Source organism: Triplophysa dalaica, chromosome 20 (assembly GCF_015846415.1).
Source record: "Triplophysa dalaica isolate WHDGS20190420 chromosome 20, ASM1584641v1, whole genome shotgun sequence".
Classification (NCBI taxonomy): domain Eukaryota; kingdom Metazoa; phylum Chordata; class Actinopteri; order Cypriniformes; family Nemacheilidae; genus Triplophysa; species Triplophysa dalaica.
Genome location: NC_079561.1, coordinates 18,014,392 through 18,027,139, shown reverse-complemented (window position 1 = coordinate 18,027,139; position 12,748 = coordinate 18,014,392). Strand labels below are relative to the sequence as shown.

At 37.2% G+C, this 12,748-nt stretch overlaps 1 protein-coding gene across 1 annotated transcript; it reads left to right on the top strand.

Moving 5' to 3' along the window:
- The first annotated feature begins 1,003 nt into the window (after positions 1 to 1,003).
- On the top strand, positions 1,004 to 4,328 carry gpx7 (glutathione peroxidase 7). The gene is made up of 3 exons (XM_056734069.1): positions 1,004 to 1,248; positions 2,841 to 3,102; positions 3,422 to 4,328. The coding sequence occupies exons 1-3, from the start codon at positions 1,114 to 1,116 to the stop codon at positions 3,583 to 3,585; spliced, it is 561 nt and encodes a 186-aa protein (XP_056590047.1). The 5' UTR covers positions 1,004 to 1,113; the 3' UTR covers positions 3,586 to 4,328.
- The last annotated feature ends 8,420 nt before the right edge of the window (positions 4,329 to 12,748 follow it).

Genomic DNA, 12,748 nt, shown 5'->3' with positions numbered 1-12,748 from the left:
AATAAAGTCGTCGTGACACCTATTTTGTTTACGTGAAAGTTGTAGTTTAAGAGTTTAAATTATGTTTAAGCACGTCATCTGAACCAGAGTTAGTTCTGATTTTTTCTTCTGAATAAATGCAGTTTCCTCCACAACCGCTGCAGTGTCCTTTTACTAATTATAACTCCATGATGATGCGCCAAAAGACAAAGAATCTCCTTATTGCTAAATCATAATCTAAAGTAGGATTTAACCAAATCCTCCACATCCATCGTTTCTAGCAATTCTGTGATTTTTCTCAAAATATTTCGACTTTATTCTCGTAACATTTCGAGTTTATTCTCATAACATTTCGACTTTATTCTCGTAACATTATTCTCGAAACATTTCGACTTTATTCTCGTAACATTTCGACTTTATTCTCGTAACATTTCGACTTTATTCTCGTAACATTTCGACTTTATTCTCGAAACATTTCGACTTTATTCTCGTAACATTTCGACTTTATTCTCGTAACATTTCGACTTCATTCTCGTAACATTTCGACTTCATTCTCGTAACATCTCGGCTTTATTCTCGTAACATTTCGACTTTATTCTCGTAACATTTCGGCTTTATTCTCGTAACATTTCGACTTCATTCTCGTAACATTTCGACTTTATACTCGTAACTTTTCGATTTTATTCTCTAAATCTTGGATTTTATTTTTAACGTGGCACTAAAACGTCGTCGTAATTATCAAATTGAAGCGGTATCACTCTGCAGGAGAGTTTTCCTCGAGAGCAGCGTCTGATAGCCCCGCCTCCCTTCAGCTACGTAGCGAATCTTCGACCGGAAGATGCTACAAATGTCCTCACTTCATATATTGGCTGAAAAGTGCATAATCCGGGTACTTTAATGTCACTTTTTTGAGAATTTCAACGTGAACGCACCACTGACGCTATTTATACTTCAAAACGGCGTAGATTAGTGCATGAGTACGCGATTTGGGACGCACCTCTGGCCACCGGAAGCGTTTGTGATTGGTTGGTTTGGGCTACGAGTCAAGAACGCGCATTCCGTTCCAGGTTGATAAATTTCTGTCTGTCCCGTTCACTTCTGTACAGTTTTCTACATCAGGAATCCTGTAGCACGATGGAGATGATTGTAAGGGCGCTTATAATACTCACTTTCTCTTGTCTGATTGAAGCCAAGCAGAAAGACTTTTACACGTTTAAGCTCGTGAACAGTAGAGGGAGATTAGTCTCTCTGGAAAAATACAGAGGGTCGGTAAGTGTGCAAAACTGAAACGACGTTATTGGTACAGGCATGAGATTGCAACTAACATGCATGTAAGTAAGACTTTATAACTAATATTGCCTCTGGTTTTCTCATGACACTTGAAGTGCATGGTGTGATTTCCTCAGTTTTAATAAAATACGAATAAACTCTGGAGTTGTGCTTTCCTTCAATACTGTTCTTCGGTGTGTCTACGTGGCAGGCTCGATCTTACGATGCATCTGAGGTTACTTCTTTTGGGTGATAATTAAAAAACGTATTTTTCACAACATTAAAAACGATAGCAGATACTGCTACATTAAATACTGTTAACAATAATGCTAATGCATGTAAAATGTAAAGGCTGGTAAAATCATGAAACGTTGATTCACATAGCAAATGCATGCCTTGATCTATTGTTTAAACGTCATGTAGCCAACACAGTAGGCCTATTTATTGAACATGCATAAAATAAGTAGGCTTTTATTATTATTTTAATTAACTTAACTAAAAAAATCAGAGAAAGTCTTAAATTCTAGTCTAACGATTGTAAAATAACTGCATATTTTAAATGTTTAGTCGCTAGATGTCGCTGTTGACTAACGCTAAAATACTATTCTTTAAAAGTTTTTCTTTGTGTGGCGAGTTTTGATTTAAAATGTTTTAATGATTTGAATTTTATTACGTAGGCCCATTATTTGTGTGGAAATGTTCTGTTAACCCTGAGTTTTGTTAATGAAGAACTAATAACTAAAAAAGAAATGTTCTTTGCCTATCATTCATTATGCAGTGTGAGATCACTGGCATCTCATTGGCTGATAAGGGTTCGAAGGTCAGGGTCTATAGAAAAGAAAATTCAGTGAAAATGTCAAAGAATAGTTTTTACCAAAACCATTTTATGTTTTGTGAAGAGGCATCCTTTCTGCATTTGTTGGATTTAATTGCTTTAGGTTGGTGCATTAGAATTCACAGAAATCCTTCAAAGTTTGTTGTCTCATAAAACCTTGTCATAAGGCATGTTCATTTCCCTTTTAAAATAGAAAACTTGTGCAAAGTCCGATATTTCAAAATATGACCAAAGGGTTCAGTATGTTGGTAACAAGCACATTCTCTGAGAGTTTTAACGTCACATCCATAATGCTGGAATTGCCCATTTGTCAATAATCGTTTGATTTAAACACACAGGCTCTAATTAAAATAAAATTGTATCTCAAATACTGTGTTTCAATCAATGTTTGGGTCAGTTTGGGTATAAACCAACAATTGAGTTTGTCCTTATCTTACCCCCAGCATGTGTTTGAATAGTCTTACCAATCCTACAAGAATCATAACTAGTCTTACTACTATGAACATTACTATATACCCTAATGTCATCGTGAAAACAAAGGAGAGTGAAGTTGTAAAAAAGAGATGAAATAACAGGGGGTGGAGAGGTAGCATGAGGGCACCATTAGCAATGGCACAGTGGCACGCAAGTCTGTTTCATCTGTTTGTAAATCAGTGTGCGGCTGGAGATTTGCTCTAATGGCTTCGTTTGGCTTTTAGACCATAATTGGTCTTGCATAATCTATCTATCAAAAAATGAAAGTTGTGTGTTTGTGTAGGTCTCATTGGTTGTGAATGTGGCCAGTGAGTGTGGATTCACCGATGAACACTACAGAGATCTCCAACAGCTGCAAAAAGACTTCGGGCCTTTCCATTTCAACGTGCTGGCTTTCCCCTGCAACCAGTTCGGCCAGCAGGAGCCCGGCAGCGATAAAGAGATCGACAGTTATGTGCGGCGAGTCTACGGGGTTTCCTTTCCATTGTTCAGCAAGATCGCTGTGACCGGTACAGGGGCCAATAATGCTTACAAATATCTCGTGGGTGAGTGGAACTGTACAGTTGTTATAGGTTTGATAACCACAGCAAGAGGTCGATTTTACTGCAACCTCAAAAAGCAAGCAAGCAAATTCGATTCTCAGAATTAAATTGTCCAGAACTACCTTTACTCTTCTCTAGCAAGTTGATATTATATGATATCATTTTACCTTTAAGAATCTGTTCTCTTTAAGATGTAACGTGTATGTATGTTTTGTTTATGTATATCTGTTGCATCCTTATATTACTTAGCACAACAAAAAAGGACTTTTTGTTTTTACAGTACATCTGATCTGCTTATTACTGTGCTTTCTTCTGATCACAGATGCATCAGGAAAAGAGCCAACCTGGAACTTTTGGAAATACCTCATCGACACAGATGGTAAAGTGGTGGATGCATGGGGTCATGACGTCTCCGTGAAGGAAATCCGCCCCCGCATAGCGGATATGGTTCGGATGCTTATCATCAAGAGAAAGGAGGAGCTGTAGTGTTTTATTCATTTCCGAGAAACTCTGAAATCTGTCAACGCTCAGACCTCAGAAATCGATGTCTTTGAAAAAACAAATGATAATTCAAGTCTGTTTAAAGCACAAATTGTGAGATAAGTTTGGGGCAAGCTATTCAATGATTAGAGACTGTCGGAGGGATTTCTTGGGCGTGTTGGGTGATTTATGAAAAAAAAGAAGCACTGAGGAACTCCGCAATAAAAGATCACTTTTTAGGACCACTTTAGGACCACACAACTTATTGAACAACAAAATATGAGAGCAACCAAACTACTTATATTTGTCTTTTATTTGTATTTTTTGTGGCCCAGGTGCAATCCGTTTGCCCTTTTTTTACATGTAAATCATAAATTTGATCATTGCAAGATGCACAACGTGAGTTCTAATCTGCACAAAATTGAGAAACAAAACCTATTGTGTCTTTTTAAGGCTTAGCTGTACGGTAGATACTTATGCACACTTGAAGCAGAACATTTGCTAAGGACTTAATCAAGGACAGGTTCAAATCTTTTTATCCCTCTTGCACAGAGGTTTTAAGGAACGAACATCTTTAAACATTGCCGTATTGCAAGAATGTGCCAAATAAAGAAAAATGTTTTATAGAAATCTGTGTGTTTTTAATTAAACTATGCGTTACTTAGATTTAAGTTATTAAAAGGGAATTTTTATCCTCTTTGATACAATGATGATGAAAAATACAGCAAATCAATGTAGAAGGCCACAGAAAGAATGGGCTTAAACCATCTTATGTTTTTAATTATATTTCATGCTAAAATAAAACTGTCATCACCTTTTAACCCTTATGAGGTTCAGAATGTACAGTATATGCTATGTATGAGTCTTTCATCTGATGTGGAACCCAAAAGAAAATATTTTGAGAAATGTCTCTTTGTGTTCATTCACTAGAAATCAATGGAGTTTAATGTTGTTTGGTTACCAACGTTCTTCAAAATATCTTTTGTGTTCTGCAGAAGAAAGAAAGATATACAGGTTTGCAATGACGTGAGGGCGAATAAATGATGGAAAAAACATGTTTGGGTGAACTATCCCTTTTATTTATGTAGTGTGTCATCTACACCTAACAAGTCATGTGGTATTTGAGATAACTAGTGGTGAAAAGGCATAAGTTACAAGTTACTGTTTACCAGTACTAATGTGTACCACATCAAAATTTTGTTCTCTTGAGTCCCATATTATAACAGTTAATAAAGAAATGCTCTTGGCTTGAATCAGGATGTCAGGATGGGTTGAGTTGCGTATAATGTAAAGCTCTCATCTATAACCATCTTTTGTCCACAATGAACATTGAAAAATGAAATGTGTATTCCCTGTTTGCTCCAATATCAGAACTAATATTTTAGATACACAGATTCTTTCTTGAGTTTTATTGTACCACTTCTCAAGTTCTTAACAACTACTAACTGATTACATATTCAATGGTGTTATTAGAGTACTGAACAAATGATTCTCTCCAAAAAGTTTTTAATTACTCATTACATTCTATATTCTTAATCAACCTTGATTAGAATTGATTCAAGGATGGATATGAAACGGCTTATACTGTAAAACTATTAACTGAGTAACTAGTAACACCCAATACTCTTTGACACAAATACTTTAAAGCACCGTCTCAAGCACACATGGTAAAATCAATTCAAAACACAATTATTATAGATTTGAGTGACATTTGAAATGCTTTTAATGCTTTTATTATTTTTAGCCAGTTGGAGGAAACAGCCTTTGATTGGTTTGACTGAACTTAAAACCATCAAGCAAATGTGCCCAGTCACATGGAGGTACATGACCATTTGAAAATAAACCGAGAAGCTTTATCTTATTCATATCTCATCCGTATTTATGTGTATATCCACATACTGCTTTTGTGTGTTTTCAAGCGTCAACGGCACTGATTGTGGTTTAATGTATGCAGGATGACGCACAAAAGTGCCACACGTTCATTGATTTATGAAGCACATTTCATGTTAGGCACAAACCCTGAACACATGAGAGGAAACACAGCATGCATTCGAAATGAACAAACAAATGGCTCTGTTAACCCGCCGCACTCCAAAATCCATGATGAAAAGTGTATAAAAAAGGGAGTGTGGAAGACATAAGGGATGATAGAACTGATAAGAAATCAGCCTGTTCATTTGCACTGTTATGGGGAGCGGAGACGTTCGAAAAAACACAGAAGAATAAAGTATGAATAAAATCTTCCTGATCTGCAAACATGTCACGTTACTGAACTGTTGAAGTTTTGCATATTTAAAATCCAGAATTTTCGGTGTTTCAAAACTTCGGTATTAGAATGTAGAGCAGAATCTAATATGAATATGAATTTGCATAATGAGGAGAAACACGATAGAAGGGAAATATTCTCACAAATCTCACAAAGTCTGTCAAAAATATGTCTGGGGCATTCCTCCTGAAAAAGATGAGAAATGATACTAATCTCCACACACTTTTATTCCTTAGCTTTGAATTCAATCTGAGGGTGCATGAATTTCATTCGTCCACCGCTTTTTATTTTGATGCTATTTGTTGTTTTGTTTTATATTATGGAGCACTTTGGTGCAATCCTAGGCGTCAATAAGATGTAATAGAGAACAAATGGAGACAATGCATTAAGTCTCAACTGTGTATCAGAAGATTCTACTGCGAAAAAGAGTCAGAAGTCTTTCAACCGTGTCTGTCTTTAGAGTTCCAGAAGAGATGTCAACAATGTGTCAAACAGAGCTCGGATTTGTCAAATCCGCAATCAAAAGTCAATATTATTAAAGATCTTAGTATGAATTTAAACATTTCTCATCAAATCCAGACAGTTGCGGACTGGGAAGAATATTCAGCCCAGGAAATTTGGGCAACATTGGCTCTCCACCAATTTTGTGTTTGATGGGATCGGGGTGTTTTCGCATTAGGTTACATGCATACGTGTCCGACTCACTAATGCCTTCGCGTTACGTACATTTGTGTTTATAATATGTCCGCCAATTCGCCACTGGTCAAGGCCATAGGCCGTTCTGGACTTTGACAGAAAGTCCTACTTGTCGTTCCGCCAATGAATCCAGATGACTTTAACTCTACATTTATTTAACACCTGTATAGCCTGGCAAAGCCAAATGTCTGGATCATTAAAAGAAGAGCCATAATAAACCCTTACTCCATTTGGTCCTGGTCTCTCAGACACTCAGATCTACCTAGCCCTCACCCAATGACTACAGGCCTATTGACTCTCTTTGCCAATGCATTGATGAAATTCACAGCTGGATGCGTCAAAACTTCCTTCAGTTAAATAAAAACAAAACTGAATTCATTGTTTTTGGTAACAAGGATGAAACTAGCAAGGTAAACACATACCTTGACTTAAGAGGTCTAAAGACACAAAGTAAGGTAAAAAATCTTGGGGTCATTTTGGAGTCTGACCTTAGTTTCAGCAGTCATGTCAAAGCAATAAGCAAACCAGCCTACTATCTCAACATAGCCAGAATCAGATGTTTTGTCTCAGAAACTAGTTCATGCATTCATCACCAGCAGGGTGGATTACTGTAATGGACTCCTTACAGGTCTTCCCAAAAAGACCATCAGACAGCTGCAGCTCATACAGAACGCTGCTGCCAGGATTCTGACCAGAACCACAAAATCTGAGCATATCACTCCAATCCTCAGGTCCTTACACTGGTTACCAGTTACTTTTAGAATCAACTTCAAAGTATTATTAATTGTCTATAAATCACTCAATGATCTAGGACCTAAATACATCTGAGATATGCTTATTGAATATAAACCAAACAGACTTCTCAGATCATCAGGATCAAGTCAGTTAGAGATAACAAGGGTTCACCAACAGTAGCTACTTTTAAATCCAGATTAAAAACACACTTGTTTAGCTGTGCATTTACAACCTGAGCACTGTGCTGGTTTACATCAACTGCACTTCTATTTCTAATTTATTTTTATTTTGCTCTTATTATATATATACTCACATTTTTAATACATTTTATTGCTGTTTTATTGTTTCTTCAAATCTTAAAAAGTAATTGTGATCTTAAATTATTTGCATTTGAAAGCTTATTTCTTTCTGTCAATCATTTTATGTAAAGCACTTTGAATTGCCCTTGCCTTATTTTTTACTCACCCACAAGAAGTTCAACATGTTATAAGACCTCCAGCGTCTTCAGGTCACAAATAAAGATATTTTAGGGACATCCGAGAGATTTCCAGGCCTCCTGGTTATAGTTGTTGTCAAGGTCTTGGCATTTTCAGCACAAACCGAATGTGCATGCGTCGGAGTGCTCTCGTGAGCGTGCACCATAGACAGGCAAGACAGGAGAGAATAAGGATTAAACTCGTTATTTTGGTTTGTTTTTCCAGGTCTTGTCAACCTACGGTGGGCCTCCCTTGAGTGAGGTCATGTGACAAGAGTCTAAATGAGGCTGACGTGTACAACTGACGATGTGTCACCAGCCAAAGGCTATTATCAGCAGCACCTCATCAAAAGGCATCTTTCTCCAAGGATAATGGATGTGATGAAAATGGGATCGGACACATGAGATGAGTCTCTGATAAAAGCAAGGAAAGGCTAGTATAAATTTGCAATGTATTTCTATAATCATATATCCCCCAAACATAGAGGATGCCTACCAGACGAACCCAGTGAAACCTCGGACCTCCTTTCCTCTATTCATATTCTTGACTGCTGCCCTTGTCATGCAACTGCTTTTAATCCTGAGAAAATCGCCATTCTAAACGTTGGAACGGGGCCGTTTAGTCGCCTGTCAACGGTGTCATGTCCGTGTTACCCTTTGTTACCGCCATTACTGACGTAGAAACCGTGTGAAACTGTTGTAGACAAAAGCGGAAGAAGTCTGTACCGCCGAACCGTCTAGTATTATTGCAAGTGATGTGGGTACATTCAAAATAACTTTACCATGATTGATTTTTTTACATTTCCAAATCCCTTCATATAGATTCCATCTTGGTGGAGAATTGAGCAAACCTCGTCATTATTTGAACAACAGTCTAAAGCACTACACATCCTCTTCTTTATGTATTTCAAAAATTGTCTCAGTTGTTTTTATTTTTCCTTTTTAGGAGAAACCTGGGACAACATTTTTCCTGCTTTATCAGTAAATAAACTTAATTAAGATACCATTTGACTTCAGTTGATTTAAAACAGAACAGACTGCTGTCTCCACAGAATGATAGGTCAGTGTTTTAGATGACTGCGAACGGCTCCTTCATAACACTGTATTGTTCAAGGCTGAGTCATTTTACACGTGTGACAATGTGCCCGCGGGCGAGCGGGTCCCGGTGATGAGGGTCAGCTCATGAGAGCAGAAGGTTTTGACAGCCAACTGGTGTTTGATGACAATCTTCTCTCCTTTATTGTCTCTCATCTCCATTTCTTAGCAACAACAGGTTGCAGAAAACTCATATTTAATCACTGAGTTGTGCCCGTGGCCATCCCCAGGCATCATTCTCAACAAACGAGGAAGGTGAGGAAAAGACTAAACATAGACACAGCATGCTTCTATTCACTTTGATATCTTTTTTTAAAGTACAAGGTCTGACTTTGATAATTTCTTAGATCTTTCAGACGTGTTTAAAATTCGCTTATATGTGATGCTGGATGGTTTGGTGTGTGTTAGGCATCTTGATGAGGTTAAAAAAGACAACGCTTTCCTCGGTTAACCAGTGTATACCAACTATAGATCAAACCAGTATAAGAATTTATGATGGGCAAACATGCTGTTGTCATTGAAACGTTTTAAGCGGCTATCCCATCATGCTTGTGTTGAGCCTGTGATAAACAGTGGCCGATGTCCCATGAAAGGTTTAAGATGAATCCCATTACAGCTAGCTGACAAACTTCACCTCCTGAACATGGAATACAATTTCTGTCTGATGTGGTGAAACTGCTTCAAAGCAAACGCCTAGAAACTTGATCAAACCCTGAAGGATAGACTATCAGTATTGAAACTGCTTCATTTTTGAACCTCACATTAAGAAATACACTCTTACTGCAACTTCTTAAACTTAGATTATATATTTTAGTTGCATTTATTAACTCAAGTAGAATCACGAGTGGGTTCGCTGAAACATGAAAAAAAGATAGATGTTAAATCTGCAGTAAATTAGACTGCTTGCTGTATTTCAATGAGTTTATAGACATTTACAGCATAATATAAGAGACTATGGGGAACTGGTTCTAAACTTTGTGTATGTATGTTTTATAGGGACACAAATGAAAAAAGTATCATGTCATTCCAAACCTGTATGACATCCCTATGCAGAACCCAAAAGAAGATATTTTAAAGAAAGTTTGTATCCAGACAACACTGACCATCATTGACTTCCATTGTATAAACCACTGAGACATTTCTCAAAATATATTCTTTCTTGTTTTACAGAAAACAGAGGATTTGTGGGTGAACTGTCCCTTCAACTTCATGTATGTACATCGTCTTGTCATATGGGGTAAGTTGTCACCAAAACCCGCCACTAAACAACTCATTGTCAGCTTCTTGTAGATAACTGATTGTGGTTATCACGGCAAGAAATGTTGTGCTGCGGTTCTGTACTGAATATTATTCAAGAGTTTGTCAAGTTTTTCAATCACAGCCAAATGATTATCAGGAATCATTCATCTTATTTACACAACATGTAACCAGAAACCAAAAATCCCTATCCGATTTCGTGAAAAGAAGGTCCTGTATGTGTGCCCATTATCAAGCCATACACACATATTTATCTACAAATTAGGTGAGAAAATGCGGTAGTTTATTATGAAAACACTCATTCCAGAATATTGCAGTTGGAAACAGGTGCACTTTCATCATAGTTCACATTGGGCATGCGATTAATGAACATGCATCTATCTGCTTGAGGAGGGAAACTTGTATAACACGGCAAATATATATTTTTAAATGTCTGCAAACTTTGTGCGCATGTTGTTGTGCTTGGAGTATAAACTGAATCTCAGCTTTGAGTATAATTTAATGAGGCTTGGCAAAAAATAACACACAACACATGAGCAAAACCCAGGTGAATGACTGCTGTAGACAAAATAAGAGCAGTTTTAATAACTGATAAATCTGTAATGAATGTTTGATTTATTTCCTGTCATATTTTTGTTTTTCTATGCATTTTGTTGTCTATAAAAACTAAATTTCCTGATATGCTGTTGTTATGTATGCATATCATATGTTGATATGTGGTGGTTCAATCAAACCTGGATCCCGTTCTTTGTATCTCACTAACACAGTTAGCTGGATCTGAATTTTGCATGAACTTGGATTGTTTGGTTCTTCGACGCCCATTCTCGACTGGTTGTCTTAGCAATGGGTCCGTTAGCTTAAACCTGCTCGGGAGCATGCTTACTTCATGGAAACAGGATTAGATTGCTGCCATGACGCAGTCAAGTCGGCTTCTTTCATACAAAAGCAACTTGTTGCGGAAGGTACAGGATTAATAGGGAACGTTGTGTGGATTTAACAAGTATGTGTGATGCAGGGAATTAAAGCAATCAATCCAGTCTGTTCTGCCATTTGCAGATTTGTGGAATTTTAGTCTCTTAAAACCCAACCTTGTAATACTTTATTTTTTTCTACCAATAAATATTATGTAAGGGAACTAAAGATTATGCAGTCATGATCATGGTCATGTAACGTGATTGATATCATAAACAGCATTAGGTTCTTTTCTGAAAATAAATTATAATATTTGCAGGTAATATTAATTTGAATAGTTATAGTGTTGAGCAAAAAGGAATTGAATCAATAATGAAGTTGACTGATTAAATCTCTTAGATTTATGATGGGACTCCGTTTAAAGACACCATTCCCTGACCCAAACCTGTTAAACAGCAGTTCTAGCCAGGACAGGGTAATAAAATGACCTTTGGGCAACTGATAGGAATGAAGGATTTCAGTGCATATAACATCTAAGGAATACTGTTGCATGTGCTACACTACGCCTGTCAAAATAGAGAGGAGATCTCTGATGGAGGCGCAGCCTAATTATGACCCCAAATCACTACACTGAGCATCATGAGATATGTGACCGTGGACAACAAAACCAGTCTTATGGATCAATTTTTTTAAATTGAAAACAATAATAGAAAACAATAATTCACAATACCTTAAAAGCAATAAAAAGCACCAAAATCAGATTCACCAAAATTGCAGATCCTCATGTTTATGTGGAGAGAGGCCATTCAGGGCCTTGTGGCCTTCCATATTCTCCGGTCTCCTCTTTGTCCCCATCCCCTCGTTTCCTCATTATTTCTACACCTGTTCCCTCTTGATTTGATCCCTAACTTAATGCCCCTGTATTCTCCGGCTTGTGCTGGTTTATTTCGTTTCATGTGGTGAGTTCAGTGAAGTCTAGTCCAGTTATTGATACCTAATGTCAATGTATATCTTTAGTCTTGTCCACTTTAGTTTATCCATGTTTTACCTTGTGCTTTGTATTTTACCTCCTCGTGGGTTTTTGTTTCGTCTTTTGTTAACAAATGTGTTGTTAACCCCTCACAAGGCTGTCTGCGCCTGGGTCCTCTGTCCATGTCATACCACGACCGTGACATTTTCTCATCTTTGTACCATTTTTCTGTGCAGACTCTGCAGATGTTAAATTCCTTTCAGATGATGTGGTCTCCTGCTACTGAGTTTATCCAATTTAAGAAATGTTTTTGATATGGAAAGACCTCCACACACTTTCCTCAGTATCCTATGCAGTACACTAATGGGTATAAACACTTTATTTTGTGTGGGGGGAATGGGAAACACCATCGCGTTGCAATTAACCACTACAAAAGATCATTTGTAAAAACAATGTTAATTTATCAGTTATACAACTTCAGTTTACAACTACTTTAAAATGTAATGAATACTTCTGAAAGTAATCTGTCCGTGCATCGTTTGAAGTGTTCCTGACATTTTAATAAGGTTTAAAATGTTGTCATAATCTTCATGCAGCTGTAAAATAATATGGACGTAACCACATCTTTTGACGTAACAACCAGCCAATAGCAGCCCAGCTCATGGTTCTTCTATCGATATATGCTGCCTTTTCAAACAGTGTGTGAGCTGATATACTAATATTTTTGAAGAACCAAATTATCCAGATCATGATTAGCGGGATT